The following is a 22,201-nucleotide window of genomic DNA, read 5'->3' as shown; positions in this document are numbered from 1 at the left end:
GATTGGTAAATACCGGAAGTTGGTCGTTTGAAACACGTGAAATTTGTGTATTTTTTGTTGTTGTATTAATATAATATCAATTCCTTCTATTCGTATACAATATTAAATTGTGATCAGTAATAATCAAATGTCGTCGAAGACGGCCGCTAGTTATAGTATTACTGCATCGCAGTTATGGTGTTCACCGCTTTTATTTCGTTAAACTTTACCGGATGTGTCATTTCCTTTCGCTTTGACACTTGCTCTTCCTCGCCTTTCGCTGTGTGCACCTCCACGGCATGCAAATGAGGGAGCAGAAGAGCCAAGCCAAGGCGTCGCAGAGTTGTTAACGCTTTACAAAGCACGGCGCGGCAAGAGCAGAACATTACGGAGCATGTTATTATGGTCTGCGCTTGTGAAGAAACAAATTAACACCTGTTTTATTCCACAACACCGTACATTTTTGTATTACTTTAGGCTGGGAACTTTCGACACATTCATTCGGGGAAAGCTGACGGAGGACTAGTGTCGGTCAGAGGAGAGAGAGCATACTTCCACGCGTGTGACAGTGTGTCAGTGACCGGGCAAGCGGAGACCTGACCCGCGGAGACCACCGGGAGACTGAAGAAGTTCACCCACAACCGCGGACTGACTCGCTTCTGCGCACTGATGGACTCTGCGCGGTGTCATTTGGAATAGCTTCTTTCCCAACCACTTTGTTTGTTGGTAAGAATTTATTGTCATTACATTTCCCACCCCCCTCAACTTTACATTCAATTTTATTACGTCTATAATGGTGAGCGAAATGAACGTTCGGAAAGCTAATTTACCGTGTATCCATAGTAGCTAGTATTATGGGATGGACACCATCGGACATGCATCAATATGACATCCAATTTAGAGCATTTTATAACACGAAGAGACACGATTCCTTCACAATGTCCATTGTCTATTTGATGAAAAAAAGAAAAGAAAAGCTTGAACTTGACAGCTAACCTTGAACACCGTGACACAATCGACGGCACAGCACAGACTCATGTTGTGCCCTTTCACTGCCTTTCGTCTCACAGTAACATAAGTAAATTCATGTCTCGCTTTTCCCTGTTCACTGTGTATTACAGGCGTGTTAGGCGTTCTGTATTTGCTTTAACCTGAGGCTTCTCAGGTACACCCACGTATGTAGACCAATATGAAAGCAGGTAGGTGTTTATGCCATGTCAAAATTGACCGTACCTCCAAAATAACCGAGTTAATCGATCCTTTTGACACCGATTTCATAATACTGCTCTCTTTTTTGGAAAGTAGATGCAGTGTCTGGGTGTTACACTGTCCTGAACATTACTTCATTATGATTTTCAGCATCAGTTAATTGGCCCAGAATGGTTCCTGGTTAGCACAGCTGACAGCTGCCTCACACTTCAGAAGTTATGGGTTCGAATCTCAGCCTCTCTGTGTGGCGCTTGCATACGGTATTCTCTCTGTGCTTCCGTGGGGTTTCGCTGAGTACTCGAGCTTCCTCCCGCTTTCCAGAAACATGCATGTTAGCGTCATTGAAGACCTAAATTGTCCAAAGGTGTTAAATTGAGTATGAATGGGTGTTTGTCTATGTGGCCTGCGACTGGCTGGCAAATTCATCTGGGAAAGAATCCAGCTCATCCGCGAACCGAATAAGTAGAAGCGGTATAGAAAATGGATGGCTGGATAGTTAGTTGTTGTGTTAGTGAACAGGGTTATATGAATCACAAATCTGGCGACCAGTCCACTGTGTAGTTTGCCTTTTGTCAAAAGTTCGGCTACAACTCCTTGCGACCCTGAATCAGATAAGTGGTTGTAAAAAAATTATAGATAGGCATTTCTGAATCTGCATGAATCTTGACGCACGGATTGTAAAGGAAACTCATTCACTGACAAATGTAAACAGCTCACAGGTGTCCTTTTAACATTTCATCAGGCTTTCATCAATTACCCCAAATATCAAGAATTACCACACACATTTCACCCTCTTCATACAGCCTCATTGAAATCAGCCTGTTTTGTCTCGTGCAAAAGAGCCACTGTTCACCCGGCCCCCTACCCCTACTTCAAGGTGTAGCATTTTGAATTGAGTTATTTGGCAAGCTGCTTGTTGAAGCGGCAGCCCCAAGTCTGAAGAAAAGTTCCTATAAAGGCAGTAGAAGCATCATCAAAAAAACTATCCTCTAATTAACTACAGTAACTCCCATTGTAAAGTCCAAAATTTCGGCTGTTGGAAGCCAACACTGATAGTGCTGTAAGTTAACGCTAATGTGTTAGCGTTTGGCTTTGACACGATGTGTTTTCCAATAGTCCGTAAAGAAGTAAAGCAAATGGCAGATCTTTGCTGCCAAGTCATGAGTGGAGAAAATTGCCGTGGGGACAGTATTATGTAGATTTCCCAACATGTGATGGAACAATAATAAAAAAAAAAAAAAAAACTGTTTTTCTGACATGGGCTGCAAAAAAAATTCTCATAAATTGATTTAATAATTTTCAGACATATGCAATGAGTGGCTATCTATAAATCCACAATTTGGTGCTGATCCTTCAGGGAGTTCATAAAATTTCTCATTAGGTTCTTCAATAAACCGAACATACATTTTTGGGGCAATGTGGGAGGAAACTCCACAGCACTTCACCGTGCCGCATCATTCTAGTTAGATTAGGGTTATTTTGGTTTTTAAGGTTTCATAGCTCGAACGCCATGAACAATTAACCGTAGAAGACATAAAACCCCCGAAGTTTCCATTGGAATATCAAATAGCGTAACAGTGGTTGCCATAGAGAGAAACACGCATGCACTTCACAAAAAGTGCTGCATGGCAAAAGGAAAAGTGGATGTACCTCGGTTGTCAGAAGTATCATTAAATCAGGCTTGCGTTGGAGTGAATCTCGCTTGCTCTCGCATGTTCGAGGGCATAGTAGTGGTGTTGATCCCTGTAGGGTGAGCCACATCACTTTCATTACTATGGATGAAAAAGGGACCCTCACTCCCTCAGTAATTGGCTCTCGGGATCACTGCACGGTGCTGTGGCATGCGACGATGAGAGTGTGCATGTGTGCATAAAAAAAAAATGCACTCACATTTCTGCACAGTCAAGCAATAGAACAGAGGAGGGGTGAGGGGTATGTGTGTGTGACTGAAATGAAACAGAGCCTCGCTGCATGCAACAAGTAACACTGTCTTTGACTCCCTTCTCGTTTGCGCCTGCGAGAAAAAGCAGTTGATGACTTGATGTAATAGGGGCCACACACGACTGTTGGCGTTTGACCTCCAAGGGACTTGTTTGAGGTTTGACAGTAGGGATGTCCCTATGCAACTTTTTCACCTGTGATCCAATACCAATATTGCAGCCTTGGGTTTTGGCCGATGCCGATATCAGCAATAATCAAATATGCTTTCCTTATTTTGTGGTATGGAATATAAGAAAAGGCTTGATCAAGTGAGATTACTCAAACAGAGAAACAGTAGGAATGAGAAAATTGACCCATTTTTAACCATACATAAAGTAACGTTAAAAATAAGAATGTACTACAATTGAATAAAATAAATAATAATTTGTTTAAAAAATCCTGAAAAATAACTTAAATAAAACCAATAATAACAAAATAAATATTTAAATTGCAACATAACCTCTACTTAACTTAAACAGAAGCATATTCTACATTTGAATAGATTAAATCAAAAGTAATTTAAAAAACCATGAAAAATAACCTCAATAAATAATACAAATTATACTTTCAAAGTGTAAAATAATAATTTAATTTCAATTCCGTGATTTTATTTTATTTTTTATTTTTCATTTATTTTTCTTTTTTTACTGTCTGTATATAGTGGAAATAGCATTTGCTTTTTCCACATGTGCGCCAATGCACTTGAACTTCTTGATGCACGTGGGGTATAGTTTTAATGACAATGGTGTGGTGGATATGAATTATGTATTGAGGCTCGAGGTCATTAGCTGTCTCTGTATGCCTTGTTGGGAGCGCAGTTTCTGCGGTGCATGTCTTGATCTCTGTGGGACCAGTGTGGTGGACACGAGAAGACGTCATGATCGAATATTGCTAATATAACTCGTTTTTCACAGAGTTTGAAGAAAGAGGTTAGTTCTAACAGAGAATACTGTTATGTTGCCTGCTTGCATTTATGTACCAATATTCATTATTTTGAGAGATATAAGTGCAGCAAGTTCAATGCTAATTTTCGTTAGCTCGTCAATGATGTTTTTCAGCGGCACGGTGACCGACTGTTTAGACCATCTGCCTCACAGTTCTGAGGACTGGGGTTCAATCCCCGGCCCCGCCTCTGTGGAGTTTGCATGTTCTTCCCGTGCTTGCTTGGGTTTACTCCGGTTTCTTCCTCCATCCCAAAAACATGCATGGTAGGTTAATTGAAAACTCTAAATTGCCCGTAGGTGTGACTGTGAGTGCGAATGGTTGTTTGTTTGTATGTGCCCTGCGATTGGCTGGCAACCATTTCAGGGTGTACCCCGCCTCCTGCCCGATGATAGCTGGGATAGGCTCCAGCACGCCCGCGACCCTAGTGAGGAGAAGCGGCTCAGAAAATGGATGGATGGATGGATGATGTTTTTCATTCATTGTGTGTTAGCTTTGAGCTAGCGAATTTTGTGAACAAAATTGAAGAAAGAAACGAAGTCTGTGATGTATTTGAATATTCAATAGATGTAATACTTTTGTTACATGTTTTTAGTTTTACAGTGAACTTAAACTGGAGTGTCAATAAACGACTTTCAACAAGTAACATTCACTCTTACTCCTTGATATGTTAGCACTTTAGCAACCTGTTGTTGTGATCATGTGGGCTCTGCATGACGGATACGCTGCTGGGTAGAAGTGCTGGAGGGAAGTATGGAATGGAATGTTTGTATAAGAGTGGTAAAATCGGAGCTTTTACATCCAGGCCGATTTTTTTACTTTTTTCTTTAGATTTCTTAAAATTATTTTTTATTTTTTTATTTTATTTTATTTTATTTTTGTTTTGCTGACATCGGACCAATTTCCGATCTCAAAGATCGGATCAGGACACCCCAAAATGACGGCTCCTGAGGCAGGTCATGTTTTGCAGCAATGCGTGCCTGTGTAACTGCCAAACGTTGAGAGAGATAAATAGCACAGATAGGGGGGAGAAAAAAAAGACAAATCAAGAAGCTGCTTGCAGAGGACTCAGTGCTTCGGGCGTCAAAATGGATGGCTGTATTCACAAAACAACCTTTACATTAATATTAAACTTATTTTTGCCTACAGTTGAAGAAAGAGGTTAGTTCTAAGTGTGGTAACTATATGTGTGGTGTGCAATGAGGTTAAAGTGCCTCTTGCTGAGCACGGTAAATACATGGAATTCCGAGACGAGCATACAGAGGATCGATGGGCTTTCTGAAGAAGAATAAGCATTATTTAACGAAAATAACATTTGTTCACACTGCTTCCTCCTGTGTGGTGATGTCCACACACTTGAGACGTGCTTTTGAAAGCTAATGCATGCAGTCTTGCATTATTGTTAAGGTCTTAATTGTAAGGCCATTCAAAAACAAGTAGAAAGAGCGTTGGGAGTTTTGTTTTCATTATTTGACTTGGCTTTGTTCTTTTGACATGCCCTAACATGGGTTGTAGAACCTTTTTAACTTACATTCTTGTTGAATTGGTCTTGAACGGTCTCCTGTACTTGAGTCTCTACATTTAGTTAATTCCAGCATTGCTTGAGGGGGCTAAACATAAACGGCCCTCTTACTAATCTACATTAATGCTGCTGCTCTTGCTTTATTCGCCACAATTGCTCAAACTAATTCCACTGACACCATCACCACCATTATATGTAAGCACTTTTGGGCACGATTATTATTCCATTCACTGTATTATTGTATTGTATATTTTTAGTTATTCATATTTACACCCTGAATTTGTGTTTTCCAAAAAAACTGCAGTATTTGTTTTATTTGTCATTAAACTCCTAACTTTGCTTCATGAAGCATGCATGAATCATTGAAATGTGAAGTAAATAAACTGTGTTTGGTGAGGGAGGAGTTCGCAGGAAATAAGTCATCTACTCCAGTGTTCCCCAACCCTCTTTGCACCGCGGACCGGTTAGGAGTCGGCATTTTTCTCACGGACCGGCAGGTGGTGGCGTGTGTGTGTGACTGTATCTGTATCAGAGCGGACTTGGTGCGTGAGAGTTAACTGTTGCAATAAACCTGTATTTTAAGTAGGACTCCTGATATAGTGTTGTTTCGTTCGCAAACGTTTCGTTCAAAAGAATAAATCTTTTCAGTAAACGCAATGAACTGAATTAGTTTATGAAATTATTTCGTACTTTGAGCTCTCCCGCCGTTAGCCAGCCCGCTTGGAAACGGAAGCGTTTTGTGCAGACTCGACGTGTCAATTGAGGCGCGCAGCTGGTGCAGCTGAGAAGATCCGGTAAATTTTCAAAATAAAGCACATTGACACGCGAATTGCAGTACAACAGAAATTATATAAATTGGTCATTCTTTCTCTCCGGCCCGGTAACAAATGCCTCACAGCCCGGTACCGGTCCGCGGACCGGTGGTTGGGGACGACTGATCTACTCTACTTGATTCAACTAAAACTGACTTTAGCATGTCACAAAAGGCAAGCAGGATGGGGGTTTGTAGAATCTAAGGGCTCACGACTGACAGTTGACTGACGACTGAACGAGAAAATAGTATTTCCAATATGGAGCGCTGACATTGAGGGCCCCAAAGTGTTTTTTTTTTCTGCTGTGCGCCAAATCAATAATCAATTCTTAATCAAAGATGGGGCTGAACCCATCCATCCATGCATTTTCTGCACCGCTTATCCTCACTAGGGTCACGGGCGTGCTCGAGTCCATCCCAGCTATCTTTGGGTGAGCCTGCTGGCGACCCTTAACTGGTCGCCAGCCAATCGCAGGGAACAGGTGGGACCAGGTCATTGCTTTGCAAGTCACAAGTAAGTCTTTACAAAAAAGTCCCAAGTCAAGTCTAGTTTGTGCCCCTTCAAACTGATTGATGGTACATTTTCAGTTATTCTATGAAAATGCTATGCTATGAATTAATTTTCTCACTTTATTTCAGAGGTTACATTAAAAAGACCTGTCACAAACAAGGCTTGAATGAAGCAGTCTCTCATCGCTATTCATTCATTCATTCATTTCCCTTACCGCTTATCCTCACTAGGGTCGCGGGCGTGCTGGAGCCTATCCCAGCTGAATCTGGGCGAGAGGCGGGTTAAACCCTGAACTGTTCGCCAGCCAATCGCAGGGCACATATAAACAAACAACGATTCGCACTCACATTCACACCTATGGGCAATTTAAAGTCTTCAATCAACCTATCACGCATGTTTTTGGGATGTGGGAGGAAACCGGAGTGCCCGCAGGCACGGTGAGAACATGCAAACCCCACACAGGCGGAGCTGGGATTTGAACCCCAGTCCTCAGAACTGTGAGGCAGATGTGCTAACCAGTTGGCCGACGGGGCTGAAGCTTGTATATAACATAACTTACAGCTTTTCATTGTCGAATCCTGTTCTAATCCTCAACTATTCATATCTGCATAATTTATATCTGTATTCCTGTGTGCAAGTGTTGCCCTGCTCAACAGGGATGCCTCATTTGAGAGGGAAGTTTGAGTATCATACAGCAGCAACACCTACTGTATTTATGGAGTGAATCATAAGACTATCTTTGCCAGTACCCTGTGGCCTTTCTCACTGACTGTGGTTGCGGTGTTCAATTGAGCAATTCAAGTAGTGAAGAACAGATGAAGCCAGAAGGGATGGAGGACCCGCCTGTAGAATATTGCACCAAGGGGTGGAACTTTTCACTCTTTTTGAAGTATTATTAATCTTTTCATGCGTGTTTGCAGTTAGAAACTAGTCTATCAAAAGGCAACTGTATATGCAAACGGTAATTAAGTGAGAATATTTCCCAGGATGGCATCATTCCTACATTCAAGTGTTTAAAATTCTGCACCACTTTTCAGCTCATGTTTGATCCTACTTCTGTAGTCTATTCTATTTGAGAACTTTCGCAAATAATGTGGACTCCCTCAACATAGCTGCTGTCAAGCTCTATAAATCACCTGAATGCAGGTACAGTAGCTTGTTAATGAGGGTGAAGCTCATGAATAAAATGTGAAGAAATGACTGTGCAGATTTTGGAGATGAACTGAAAATCAAACAACTTCCAGAATCATGATTGTACTTTGTTCTCAAAATGTATACATGGCTTTTTTTGATTGACATTTTGATTTGGAATCCAAAGATTATGGCTCACAGGCCATTTATACTTGGGAAATGGAATTGGGCTTCACAGTATGCTGTATTTTATTTGATGGCAGTACAATCCGCTGTGTGCATACTCCATGATGACAATTGTAATTACAGTATACTGAATGCTCACAACTCTGCACTGTCTGAATTCAGATTTGTGTAATGAGTTGATTTCCCGCAAAGTGTGACACATCTGAGGATAAAAATAACACTAACACATGGGGCATTCTGTGCACAAGGCATACAAAATAAACAGAAAAAAAGGGTTTTATGCCGTCAGTAAACATCACATGCTTTGCGATGCTCCCTTTGTAATGTAACAATGAACAGTTGTGTGTTGCAGAGGTTTGTTAATGTCGGAGTTGCACAAAAGTTGGTATACTGTGGTCTTCAGACAAGGTTTTAACAATAGACTGCGTTCTCAGAATGCTTGAAGAAGCAAATAGGGGTCAAAATATGCTGATGAGTAAAATACATTGTGATGGTGAGGACAGTTAAGAATAAAGTGTCTTTGCAAGCACACATGAGGGGAGCTCTCACTGGGCTTTGGCGGAGCCACAAATTGAGTCGTCTGAACGGCAAAGTGAATGTTTATATTTGAATGTCGAATGAGGAGTAGGAAGACTAGGACTGAAAGACGTTTTCTCTCACACACCTGTGACCTGGTGTCACATACAACTTCGTCTTGGGAGTGCAAATAATTTTGAAGTCTGTTTGAAATGCAGATGAAAAAGTGTGACAGTGTGAAGTGTAATGTCCCTCTATATTTGGCTACTGCTGTGATATTATTCACCATCAGATAACACTGGATCATAGTCTGGTTTTTATTTTCTGTGGTGAACATCTTGGGTATGAGGACCACGGACAAGAATGGTGCTAAAATATTAAAAGGAAATTGCCTTACTGCTTTGACGTTCGACTGTTGTGTTTTTGTGCACGTGAACCAACTGTTTTCCTTTTAGGTCTTATATGAAACTGTCTTTGGAATACACAGCCTATGTATTGGTTTCAAATTTGATATACTGTGTATAAGTCGGTGGCATGGTGAACGACTGGTTAGCACATCTGCCTCACAGTTCTAAGGACCGGGGTTCAAATCCCGGCCCCGCCTGTGTGGAGTTTGCATGTTCTTCCCATGCCTGCATGGGTTTCCTCCGGGTTCTCTGGTTTCCTCCCACATCCCAAAAACATGCGTGGTAGGTTGATTGAAGACTAAATTGCCGTAGGTGAAAATTGTTTGGCTGTGCCCTGCGATTGGCTGGCGACCACTTCAGGGTGTACCCCGCCTCTTGCCCGAAGATAGCTGGGATAGGCTCCAGCACACCTGCGACCCTCGTGAGGATAAGTGGTACAGACAATGAATGGATGTGTATAATTAATATGAAAGCTGGATACAGTAACAGTGCATGATGCCTAGACTAAACACTCAACAGTCATTCATTCACATCCTATTCTTTTTACAGGCATCTCTTTTCAGCATTTAGATGAACATAATATTGTTTTTACAAACATGCACTCGAAACACACCATTTCTATCCAGTTTCAGGTCAAAACAGTGTTAGCAAACGCCTTCTTAGTGATAGCAAAAATTGCAAAGGTCAACCTTAGACTTGGAATTCATCTTTTAACTCCTCTTAATTTAGGTTTTTGGTTAAAAAATAGAATTGTATTCCCAAACTTGAGACTTAACCATAATAGAGGAGGTTTTAAACAGAGATGCAAATGTAAGCTTCTGGGACTGGAAAGTGGAAAACTTGTAAAATATCCATTTGTATCGTCAGCATGTGACACTGCTGCGAGCATAAACAAATAGGGCAAAAACAGTGGCAAATCTCCATTCCAAAAATGTTGATGGGGTGTTGATACACAACATGACACACAAATGGGTCAGATTAGTTCTGCTCTTTTACTTTTTTAACTTAATTTGGGGATTCTTACATCCTTTGTTACTTTAGGTTGGCCTTAGCCATCCCATGTGCCACAAAAAACAAGGCAACTCAAAGCCACACAGTGGACCAGGGTCTATAATTAATATTGGGCTGTATTATGATTTATCAATAATACAGTGGGTTAGTTTTTCAGTACTATGCTCATAGATTGTCCTTCAAGCGGAAACTGATTTTTCGACTGTGTGAAGAATTAATGGTGTAATCTCATGAACATGTTTCCATCCTTCTTGATAAAATGTAACCAACAAGGGTATTTATTCAGTTGCCTGCTTTTGTTAAGAGGAGTCATGTTTTATTTCTGGCTTTGGTGTTTCATTCATGTTTATCTGAAAATATCCTCTGTGATAACTGTGCTTCATACTTTTGCAAAGCTTCAGTGTCTGTGAGGTGTCTGGAAAATGACCTTGGAATTATGTCAATTGTGGCAAGGATGTTTGCATTGAGAGACACAGAAAGGTGTTAAACAATGAGAGAGAAAGCAGAACTATTCATAAAACATCCTAAATGCTGGCAAGGTTGGAGAACAGTTTATCGTGGTTTATCCTTCGCGCCCACACTCTATTGCGGATTTTTAAGTGATTGGTTTTTATGATTTTTTTTTTACAGAATACAAGCAAGTCTGAACTGAGAGTTGTGCTACAACAGGCAAAGACACACTGAAGTCTACTGGAAGCGATGTGGCATGTAATTAAGAGCAAGCCAAAAGGGACAGAAGGTCTCTAACTAATAGTAGTTCACACAGAGCAAAAATAATTTATGCCTGTGAGTACTGTTGTATGCTCTGTTTGTATGTGTTACTGTGTGATATCGTTGTACAGGTAGTTGTTTAAAAGTTTGATTACTGTAACAATGCAAATGTTAGCCCATCTATGGCGTTTCACATTACATGATAGCATTAAGCGAGGGGCCTTTCGCTAGATGAAATGATATCATTTGGTTCAATATTTTTCGTGTTAACATAGTTAATTATTTTGGTTTTATGTGTTAATTTAACAGTAAATTTTACTGGTAGCGCCAAATAAATGGCTTGATGCAAGCATGCTTCGTCCCTTATTTGGAGAACTGCGTGAACTACAGTCTTCTTTTTGTTTCCTCAAAGAGATACAATAGTCTCCCATTGTTTCACTTTTCACTGTATTTATTTTGTGTTCTGTATCCTGTGTTCTATAATCTATGACACCTGTCCTTAATTTTAATACTAATTCAAAAAAATTTGACATTTGGCAGTTTTTATTTTAATTTGATACAACATCATAAAGGCGGCACGTTGGACGACTGGTTACCATAACTGCCTCACAGTTCTGAGGATTGGCGTTCAAATCCGGGTGTTGTTCTCCCCGTGCCAGCGTGGTTATTCTCCCGACACTCCGGTTTCCTCCCACATCCCAAAAACATGCGTGGTAGGTTGATTGAATACTCTAAATTGCCCGTAGGTGTGAATGTGAGTGCGAATGGTTGTTTGTTTATATGTGCCCTGCGATTGGCTGGTCACCAGTTCAGGGTGTACCCCACCTCTCGCCCAAAGATAGCTGGGATAGGCTCCAGCACACCCATGACCCTTGTGAGGAGAAGCGGTACGGAAAATGGATGGATAACATTATAAAGATTATGTTTGAGTTAGACACACATGCACACACACACACATTATCCAAGTCTCACATGTTTTAGTTATATTAAATAGTAAGGAAGTATGAACGAACGTATGGCTCCTAGGTTTTGATCTCCGAATCATACACAGTTTCTTAGTCTTGTTCCATGAGGCATTCCAGATACTGAGTTTTGTAAAGAAGGCATTCCCATCATTATGTACTCATGATTCAAGATGTCACACAGACGGTTCATGAGAAGTATTCAGCTTTTGATCTGTTGTCACTATAATCAAATTAATGGATACATTTTGTTGATGTATCACCAATGCTTATACCATCATCTGTGATGGTATCCATTCTGTGCGGTTGAGAGATAACCGGTTGAAAAGTTCTTATGTGTTCTTGAGCTAGACATGAGATGACATTTGAACAGAGTAGCTCTATATGAGTCATATAGATGCATAGCATAGGCAGGGCCAAACACTGAGTCAAAGAAGAGACATGTTTTCAAACGCACCATTATCCCACTGAGAGTCATAAGAGAGATGCCATCATTGTGTTGTCTCTCAGCCTTTGAAACATATATTTATCATCTGTAAAAGTGTATTATTTGGGTTGCCATTAGCTGCGACACATTCCTGTATTACACCTTTGTAGACATTTTATTATTATTCACACTCTACAATATAATGAAACCTTGAACTTCAGTGTTGTTTTAAGATTTTAAAACATGAAACTAACTGCATTTATTGTTGTTTTTTTCCTCTCTGCTCCCCATCCACTTTTTGTTTTTACAGGTGTCACAGACCATCATGTTGTCCTGCGTCATTTTCGTCAGCTTGTTTTTAAGGGCGGCGCAATCCCAAGATTCCCATCCCTTACAGCCGTCAACCTCCATTAGCGAGTCTTGTGACTCCTTGTGTTCTTGCGAGGCAAAGGACGGTATCTTCTATATTAACTGCGAGCAGAGAAACATCAGTACAATCTCCCAAATAAAAGTTCTGTCAAATGTCCCCTTCCATTTGAACCTTTACAAAAATGACTTGGTTGAGCTTCGTGCAGAAGAAGTGATAGTGCTCAAGAATGCCCTTTCTCTACACATCGGCGGTAATAGCATACAAGAGTTAGAACCAGGGGTCTTTAGTGCTCTTGGTTCGCTGAAAAAACTCCACATCAATAGAAATTTCCTCGTCACACTCAAAGAGGACACTTTTCAAGGCCTGGGGAATCTGGAGTTTCTCCAAGCGGACACAAATTTCATTCGGGTCATCGAACCAGGAGCCTTCAACAAACTGATCCGCCTCAAGGTCCTAATCCTCAATGATAATTCCATTGAGTTTTTACCAAACAACATATTTCGTTTTGTGCCTCTCACCCACCTGGACCTGCGTGGCAATAAACTCCAGACGCTGCCTTATGTTGGCTTTTTAGAACACATCGGACGGATTATGGAACTACTCTTGGAGGACAATGACTGGGTGTGTGACTGTGATATTTTGCATCTAAAAATCTGGATGGAAAATATGAGGGGCCAATCTGCTATTGGGGAGGTGGTTTGCAGCACACCACACAACTTCAAGGGGACCATCTTAGCTAAAGTCAAGAGAGAAATTCTCTGTTCATCCCACGTAGATATCAATTTAGAGGAGCCCTCTAAGTCACTGGATATGGTTGTCACACCATCATCCAAAGGGGCACAGATTCCCAAATTGACTGATGCCAAAGATGACGCCAAGCAACCAACACCATCTCACGTTCCAGGTAGTCCTTGTGTAGAGCATTGTTCATGTCACAATTACCCAGTGACAGGGTTTTTGATGCATTGTCAAGACAGAGGAATTCAAAAGGTTTCAGATATCGGAGTACCTCCTCAAAGCCCGACTAAATTGGTAATGACAGGAAATATGATTCAGAAACTCTACAGGTATGATTTTGTTACACATGACGGCTTGGAATTGCTCAACTTGGCAAACAATAGGATTGATTATATTGACAATGAGACTTTCCTTAGTTTAAGCAGTTTAAAGAAACTGCATTTGAATGGCAACCGAATTGAAAAACTGCACTCCACAATGTTTGTGGGTCTCCACAATCTTGAATACTTATATCTGGAATATAACCTTATCAAGGACATTGCTCCAGGCACATTTAATCCCCTGCCCACCCTTAATCTGTTGTCATTAAACAACAACCTGCTCAGCTCTCTTCCTGCACAGATATTTCGCAATGCACCCCTCACCAAATTAAATCTGAGGAAAAATCTGTTTATGCACCTGCCAGTGAGCAACGTGCTTGATCAACTCGACTCATTAGAGCTGATTTATTTAGAGGACAACCCTTGGGACTGCAGCTGTGACTTGTTTAGCCTGAAACAGTGGGTAGAAAAACTGAGAAAAGACACAGTAGTGGGCTCCATTTTGTGCCACACCCCAAAGAAAGTGATGCAGGCTGATCTTAGAAGCCTTCGTCATGAAGTGCTGTGCACCGGTTTGGGCACCCACTCATCGGTTCCAGATGGAGAGGAAAGCGTGACTGCCACGCTGGGCCCCGATGGCACTGGCAGCGGCTTGCTAAACTCTATCACAGACACCGTGCCACTCTCTGTGCTCATTCTGAGCCTTCTTGTTTTAGTCCTAATGGTTATATTCTGCTCAGCCGGGCTGGTTGTGTTTGTGGTGCACAGGAGGCGCCGCAGAGCGAAAAGAAAAGTAGCAGGAGATCATCCAAGAGAAAACAGCAGCAGCAGCCCCATCCACTTACATTATAGCATGTATGGACAGAAAACCACACACCACACTCTGACACAAAGACCCGGGTCTGCCACACTGTATGAGGAGCGATCGCACAGTCCCATTGTGCAGATATGTCGCAACCCCACCTACTGCTCTCAGCACAAAGATCGCGATACAGATCTGGATTTTGGCCTAGACCAATCTAGCTCCAAGAATCATGTCTGCCGGAGTATCATGGAGAAAGAGAACACCTCCCCACTTACAGGAAACCCGAGCTCCAAGTTCAAACACATGGCAGGGGAATGCCCGGCTGAGTTTGTTACGCTTGGAGACCCCAACTCCTTGTATAGGAATATCCTGGAGCGAGAGAAAGAGCTGCAGCAGCTTGGTATAACGGAGTACCTTCGAAAAAACATGGCCCATCTTCAGCCTGCTGTAGAAAGGCAGGTCCCAGGGCACCAGGAGGAGTTAAAGTTAATGGAGACAATTATGTACTCCCGGCCGCGTAAGGTCATGCTCGAGCAAACTAAGAATGAGTACTTTGAACTCAAGGCCAATTTACATACTGAGCCAGACTACTTGGAGATTGTAGAGCATCAACCGGCATATAACTGAGCTCCATCAGAAATAGAGACAAAGTGTGACGTTTTGAAGCAAGTGCCTTGCCCTCTTTGCCCTCTTCTATTTTCCACAGTGTGAAATTATCTGTAACAGGCACGTCACTTTAAGTCAAACTGTAGCACAGAATGTAACTGCGCAGATATTTTATTATCCATTGACAGCCATGTGATGTAGCCTGTGGAAGGTGTACTTTTTGGGGCCAAATATAACATAAATAGACTATTTTCTTAACCCATCCAGCATCCACAGCTTGCAGATGAATTGATCAGTAAAGACTCTGCCCTCATCCAGCCCACGCCCATTCGTTGAGGATAAAGCAGATGTTAGAAAACAGTGAATTTGAATCACCACTTGACCTAGAATTGCCGTTTAATCAGTCTATCCTCACTCCGGGTCTGACCTGATTACACCCTCTGTCAACATAAGCCAGCTGGATTGCTCGAACCGGAATGCTCATTGTGCCATGGGCCAGGGAGTGTATCTTTGGTGGTGGGTTTTTCGGGTCAGCAATATACTAAGTGTACATCAGAAATACAGAAGTATGGGTATAATGTTTTCCCTTGTCAACACTCCTGTCATATACACTGAACACGTATCACAGAATATTTATTTTTATACAAATGTGTGGATAGGTCACATTGAGAAAGGTTTCTTTGTCTAAATAAACAACTAGAGCACTTAGAAGTACAGTCTGTTATACAGTACTATTGTAAAATGCATTGCACTAATCAGATGCGACAAGATAGTGCATGACAATCAACTGAGTCCTGCTGATATTTTTTTCTTCTTCTTCTTGCTCCAAAAAATACAGACGTCACAATTTGTCTAATCCGAACCAATGTTGTGAACTGGACTGGAATGTTGCAAAAGAATGCATTTCCCTTTTATGACTCTTATAAGCAAAAGACAGTCAGCGACTGACATTCTAAACTTGGACATTATTCAGGATTCCATATAAGCACACACTCTGTAGCTTTTTTACCTTACTTGATTGAATTATTTATTCTGTACAACTTGTATATAGTCTTGGTGCATTCTATATTTTGGTTCTGTGTGCCTTCAGTGCTGTACAGACCATAAAATGAAGTTGTAACTAATGACCAGAAAAATAAAGAATACAACATAATTATGGACATGTTAATGTGTGTTTTAAGTATTGAGGATGGAAATCTCAGTCTTTGCTTTCTTGATCCCCCCTTCCTCTTCCCCTCCAATCAGCTTCCTTCTTTACAGGCTCATACTTGTGCAAATACTCATTTGGTTATCTCCCTGCTGTTGTACCCCAGCGTTCTGCGCAAAAGCTCAAATCTAGTCCTTAATCACACAACAATGGCTGTGGGGGTTGTAGCTAGCCAGCACAGTTTCTATAACAATTGATGCTGCAGAAGCTCCTTGCGAGAGCAGCGCATGCAACCTCACAGTGGGGGAGATGAAAACACATATACGTATACAGCACCAGCACAAAAACACCACACCACTGGGGATTGATGTTTGTTTATGGACTTGTGTGCTTAACACATGGAGCCATGGAGGATCCAATGTAGTGCCACAAATGATGAGAAATTATACTAGTGTGCATGCACTAAGGCGGTAGAAGAAAATGGCCAATAAAGCACTGCTTTCCATTTTGAGGTGGACTAAATCATTTATAAGGGAGAAATTATAGGAATAGGTCCAATTTGGTGCATTAGTAATCCTGCCTTGTGAATATTGCTGCAAAAGTCCTTTGCCGGTGCAAGACTAGGGTTTTGTTTTTTATACAAAGGTATAGAAAAGAACATGCTGTTTGTTGTTTTTGTCAATGTTACATTATTACTATGACATACTCTAAATTATTCCCCTAAATCACAAGTGTCAAACTCAAGGCCCGGGGGCCACATCCGACCCGCCACATCAATTTATGTGGCCCGCAAAAGCAAATCAAGTGTGTCGCTTCATGTTTCTTGCTAAAATAACAACATTGCAAATCGTCTCCCCTTTTATTGATTCCAAACATTTTTGTTACCAATCCCCATTTAAAAATAAACTGAATTAACAACTTTTTACTGGCTTCTGGTTTCAAATATAGTTATTCATCGATTTTTTTGTGTATATGTAATAACATGAGGCAATAGTAAATTTACTCTATATGTGTTCGCGCTCATGACGGACCCCCCAGGAAAAATGAGTTTGACACCCCTGCTCTAAATGATTTCACCTCAGCTTAAAACATTTCATTTTTTTTTTTTTTTAGTAATTGATCAAAAGTAGCCTCACAGTTAATGTGATGGTCCCCACACAGAGGAGATGATGCAAAGTAATATTTTACTGCACATATATGCACAGTGCTGATAAAAAGATGGCGGTTCATTCGGGCCGAGTTCTGCTTTTAAGCTTACCTGATGGAAAGCTAGTGCTGATACAGGCAACATGTCAAGGCAGCAGCTGCGCAATGATTCCTCTGTTAACTCACTGTAATTACACGCAATGACTTTATGTGGAAAATAAATATTTCTTATTAAAGTTTTTCAGCGTGGCTGGAGCTAACTTAGAAAAGGAATACAACAAACACACAACGGCCATTTTTCCCATATGTTCCAAACTAGTGAGCAAGAACAACATATCAGCCACACACTGTCACCATTTATTTGTATTTGTTTTCCATCACAGCCAAACCGCATCCTGTGTGCTGAAGTAGAATTAGCCTCAAGGGTAACAAAATTCTGGGAATTTTCAAAGTGTGAAACTTCCAGTGGACATTCACAAGAATTTACAAAATTACAGAGAATACATGGTAATGTAATGGAATTGATGGGAATGAACTGGAACTGTGAAAAACTTGAGGCTACTCTTCACGGGGAACTTATAGTGAAGATAATAAGTCTGCACACCCCTGTTCCAATGCCAGGTTTTTGTCCATCCATCCATTTTCTGTACCGCTTATCCTCACTAGGGTTGCGCACGTGCTGGAACCTATCCCAGAGGCGGAACACCCTGAACTGGTCGCCAGCCAATCGCAGGTCACATGCAGTATAAACAAACAACCATTCCCACTCACATTCACACCTACGGGCAATTTAGAGTCTTCAATCAACCTATCACGCATGTTTTTGGGATGTGGGAGGAAACCGGAGTACCCGGAGAAAACCCATGCAGGCACAGGGCGAACATGCAAACTCCACACAGGCTGGGCTGGGATTTGAACCCTGGTCCTCAGGACTGTGAGGTAAATGTGCTAGCCAGTCGTCCACCGTGCCGCCCCAGGTGTTTGTGATATAACGAAATGAGGCCAAAATAATTCATTTCAAAACGTTTTTCACTATTAATGTGATCTAGAACCTGACAAACAACTATCCATCCATTTTCTTCACCACTTATCCTCACCAGGGTCGCGGGCTGCTGGAGCCTGTCCCAGCTATCTTCGGGCGGGAGGCGGGGTACACCCTGAACTGGTTGCCAGCCAATCGCAGGGCACATTGAAACAAACAACGATTCGCACTCACAGTCACACCTACAGGGAATTTAGAGTCTTCAATCAAAATACCATGCATGTTTTTGGGATGTGGGAGGAAACCGGAGTGCCCGGAGAAAACCCACCCAGGCACGGGGAGAACATACAAATATAAAACTCCACACAGAACACATTTGAACCCCGGTCCCCAAAGATGTACTAACCAGTCGTCCACCGTGCCGGCACAAACAACTAAAAAAAAAAAAATTTTTTGAAAGGGGAGGTAAAAATAAAACAACTTATATAATGTGGTTACACAAGTGTGCGCACCCGCTTATAACTGGTGATGGTGGCTGTGTTCAGAATTAACCAAATCACATTCAAACTTATGTTAAATGGGAGTCAACACAGACGTGCCACCCTTTATAGCGCCTTTGATTAACCCCAAATAAAGTTGAGGTGTTCCAGTGGGCTTTTACTGACATTTTTTTTCTTGATTTCCAGAAGAAGCCTGAAGGTTTTATGCTAGCACTGCCTGCTGTTTGGAACTGTTCATAATTCCCTCCACATTGACTACGGCCCCAGGTCCAGCTGAAGAAAAACAGCCCCAAAGCACGATGCTGCATCCACCATGCTTCACTGGAGCTATAGTGTTCTTTTTGTGATGAGCATGAACATACCTTTAGGAATTGCGGCCAAAACATTCAACCATGGTTTCATCAGACCATAACATAACAATAATCTATCTTTGTTTCGTTATTTATTTATTTTTTAATTTACAAAATCCTGTCATTTGAACAGATTTTTTTTAGACTTTTTTTTAAACACCAATCTTTATATCCAAAACAATCAAAAAAAATTTTGTGCAGCAAATTTAATCGATTTTCCACCTGCAAACACCACACAACGTCCTGTACTGCATGCACAGACACAGCATACATGCACTGTGCAATCCTCCATTACAATGCAAACATGAGTCCCAAAATTCCTCAGCAGGAGAACACCCCAGGAGAACACCCCGCTGCTGCATTTTAAACAACAGACTACATCCAGCCGAGTATGTTTTATTGATATTTCTGTAGATGTGGTACGCTGTAGTAAAAATCAACTTGTGAGAACAAGTCACCTGTGACACCAATGATGACCATGTAAAAGATTTTTATGAAGTGGACATGATGAGACCCAGTAGCAGGGTTCAAGTCAGAGCCAAGCAGGGGCACAGCCAGAAATCTTTCCGTGGGGTGACCAAAATTTTCCGAGGGTTGGCTGAAAATTTTTGTTGACGGAGAGGGGAGGGGGGCTGCTGATCAAACCATTCTGTGTTGAAAAACACTATATTTGGGACACCAGCTAGCGGTGGCTGCGACCGCTAGCGAGGTGTCCGCACCCGCCGGTGGGGTGGCCCCCCCCCCCACCGCTATGGGTGGCCGATTTTCTTTCCCCCTGGGTGTGAGCCAATGAGAAGTGCCCCTGATCTGTGTGGGGTATTTAATTCATGGACAAAAATAATTATTTTATTGAAGCTATTGCATTCAAGTATCATTCTTGTTAATGAGACGGCACAGTATTTTCATACATGGATGAGCTCATTGACAATTGTTCAGCACCTGCCAATTACTTGTGAAGAAGAACTGTGCCTATTTTGGATTCTAAAACACCGAAATTGGGAGACAGTTGTAATATTTGTTATTTCTGTCATGAACTTAGAGCTCTTTTAACCTTGTGCATTCAAACTGCCAAACGGAAAAGCTTCAAGGGTCTGCTCATAAAATGCCTCAAAAATGCCTGTACAACCCAAACAGAAAATGCATGGCTTCATGGGTTAAAGGAGTGAAATGTTACAATTGACCCCATAGTCCATGTCAGTGTTAACATACCTCAGGGTGTAATGTAACATTATGAAATAAGAACCATTACATTAATACATTTAAAGCTTTTAGTTCAAACCTTTTAAACAAAATTAGGACTTATACCAGTCTAAAGTCTGCACTAGCTTCAACAATCAAACAGTATGTGTGCTGTCTAACATAACATTTTGAAATTATGAAGAAATTAACAAAATGTGATATCATTCACTGGCTTTAACAACTGAACATATAGACCCTTTCCAAAAACTTTGAATACCATGGAAAAGTTTATTTATTTCCATAATTATATTCAAAAAAATTTACTTTCATAGATTATAGATTCATGGCCCACAATTTAAACAATTTCAATTATTTGTTTGTTTATTTTTACATAATTTGGGCTTCCATCTCATAAAACCTAGGAAATCAGGAATTCAAAAAATTAGAATACTGTGAAGTAATCACCCCAAATTTTGCAGACCATAAATGTTTTAAACTGAGTGTCACACACTAATCATCTACTAAACTCAAAGCACCTGCACAGGTTTCCCCAGGTGTCATTAAATTACTTCAGTTTGGTTCAATTGTCTCAGTTGGGTTCAATATGGGGAAGACTGCAGACTTGACAACTGGCCAGAAGACCATCATTGATACCATCCATAGGATGGGTAAGACACAAAACATCATAGCTAAGGAGGCTGGCTGTTCACAAAGTGCTGTGTCCAAGCATATCATTGGAAAGTCTAGTGGAAGGACAAAATGTGGAAGGAGAAGATGCACCAGAATAAGAGATCACCGTGGGCTTCAGTGGATTATCAAACAGAGAAGATTGAAGAATCTAACAGAGATCCAGAAGGAGTGGAATGAGGCGGGACTCACAGCTTCAAAAACCACCACACTCAGACGCATCCGGGAGATGGGTTACAACTGTCAGGTTCCTCGGGTCAAGGTGCTTCTGAGCCTAACCCAACGTAGGAAGCGTCTTATCTGGGCCAACGAGAAGAAGGACTGGACTGTTGGCCAGTGGTCCAAGGTCCTATTTTCCGATAAAAGTTAAGTGTCCCTTTCATTTGGGAATCAAGGTCCAAGGGTTTGGAGGAAGACGGGCGAAGAACAGAACCCAAGCTGCTTGAGATCCAGTCTGAAATATCCACAGTCAGTCATGATTTGGGGTGCAATGTCCAGTGCAGGTGTTGGTAAACTCTGCTTTCTTAAATGCAAGGTCACCGCAACAGTCTACCAGAATGTTTTAGAGGACCTCATGATTCTTTCTGCTGAGGATCTGTATGGAGATGCCGATTTCATCTTCCAGCACCAAAACCTGGTTTGATGCCCATGCCATCACAATGCTTGACTGGCTAAACCCCATTGAGAAGCTAAAGGGTATTACCAAGCGGAAAATGAGCGTCACCAGACCCAAAAACAAAGAACAACTAACAGGAAGCATTAAGGAAATCTGGGCTTCCATAACTCCCAGGCAATGCCACAGGCTGATTGCCTCAATGCCACGGTGCATCGAGGCAGTGATTAACACAAAGGGATTCCCAACAAAGTATTGATTAACATATCGTTTTGAAAGTACCATATTTTGATTGATTTTATTTGATCCGAATTTCTTTTCTTTTTTTTATACAAAAACTGAAAAGTAAATGGTGATTTCTTCACTGTATTAAAATCTTTTGAATTCCTGATTGAGTGGGTTTTATGAGCTGGTAGCCCATATTATGTAAAAATAAACAAATAAATACTTGAA

General features: G+C 41.3%; 1 protein-coding gene across 1 annotated transcript; it reads left to right on the top strand.

Annotated features, from left to right (window-relative positions):
• Positions 1–277: 277 nt before the first annotated feature.
• slitrk6 (SLIT and NTRK-like family, member 6) lies at positions 278–16,286 on the top strand. Its single transcript, XM_061706639.1, has 2 exons — positions 278–705; positions 12,616–16,286. The coding sequence occupies exon 2, from the start codon at positions 12,631–12,633 to the stop codon at positions 15,163–15,165; it is 2,535 nt and encodes an 844-aa protein (XP_061562623.1). The 5' UTR covers positions 278–705; positions 12,616–12,630; the 3' UTR covers positions 15,166–16,286.
• The last annotated feature ends 5,915 nt before the right edge of the window (positions 16,287–22,201 follow it).

Source organism: Phycodurus eques, chromosome 1 (assembly GCF_024500275.1).
Source record: "Phycodurus eques isolate BA_2022a chromosome 1, UOR_Pequ_1.1, whole genome shotgun sequence".
Lineage (NCBI taxonomy): Eukaryota > Metazoa > Chordata > Actinopteri > Syngnathiformes > Syngnathidae > Phycodurus > Phycodurus eques.
The sequence above is the reverse complement of the archived record's forward strand: the minus strand, read 5'-3'. Positions and strand labels throughout refer to the sequence as shown.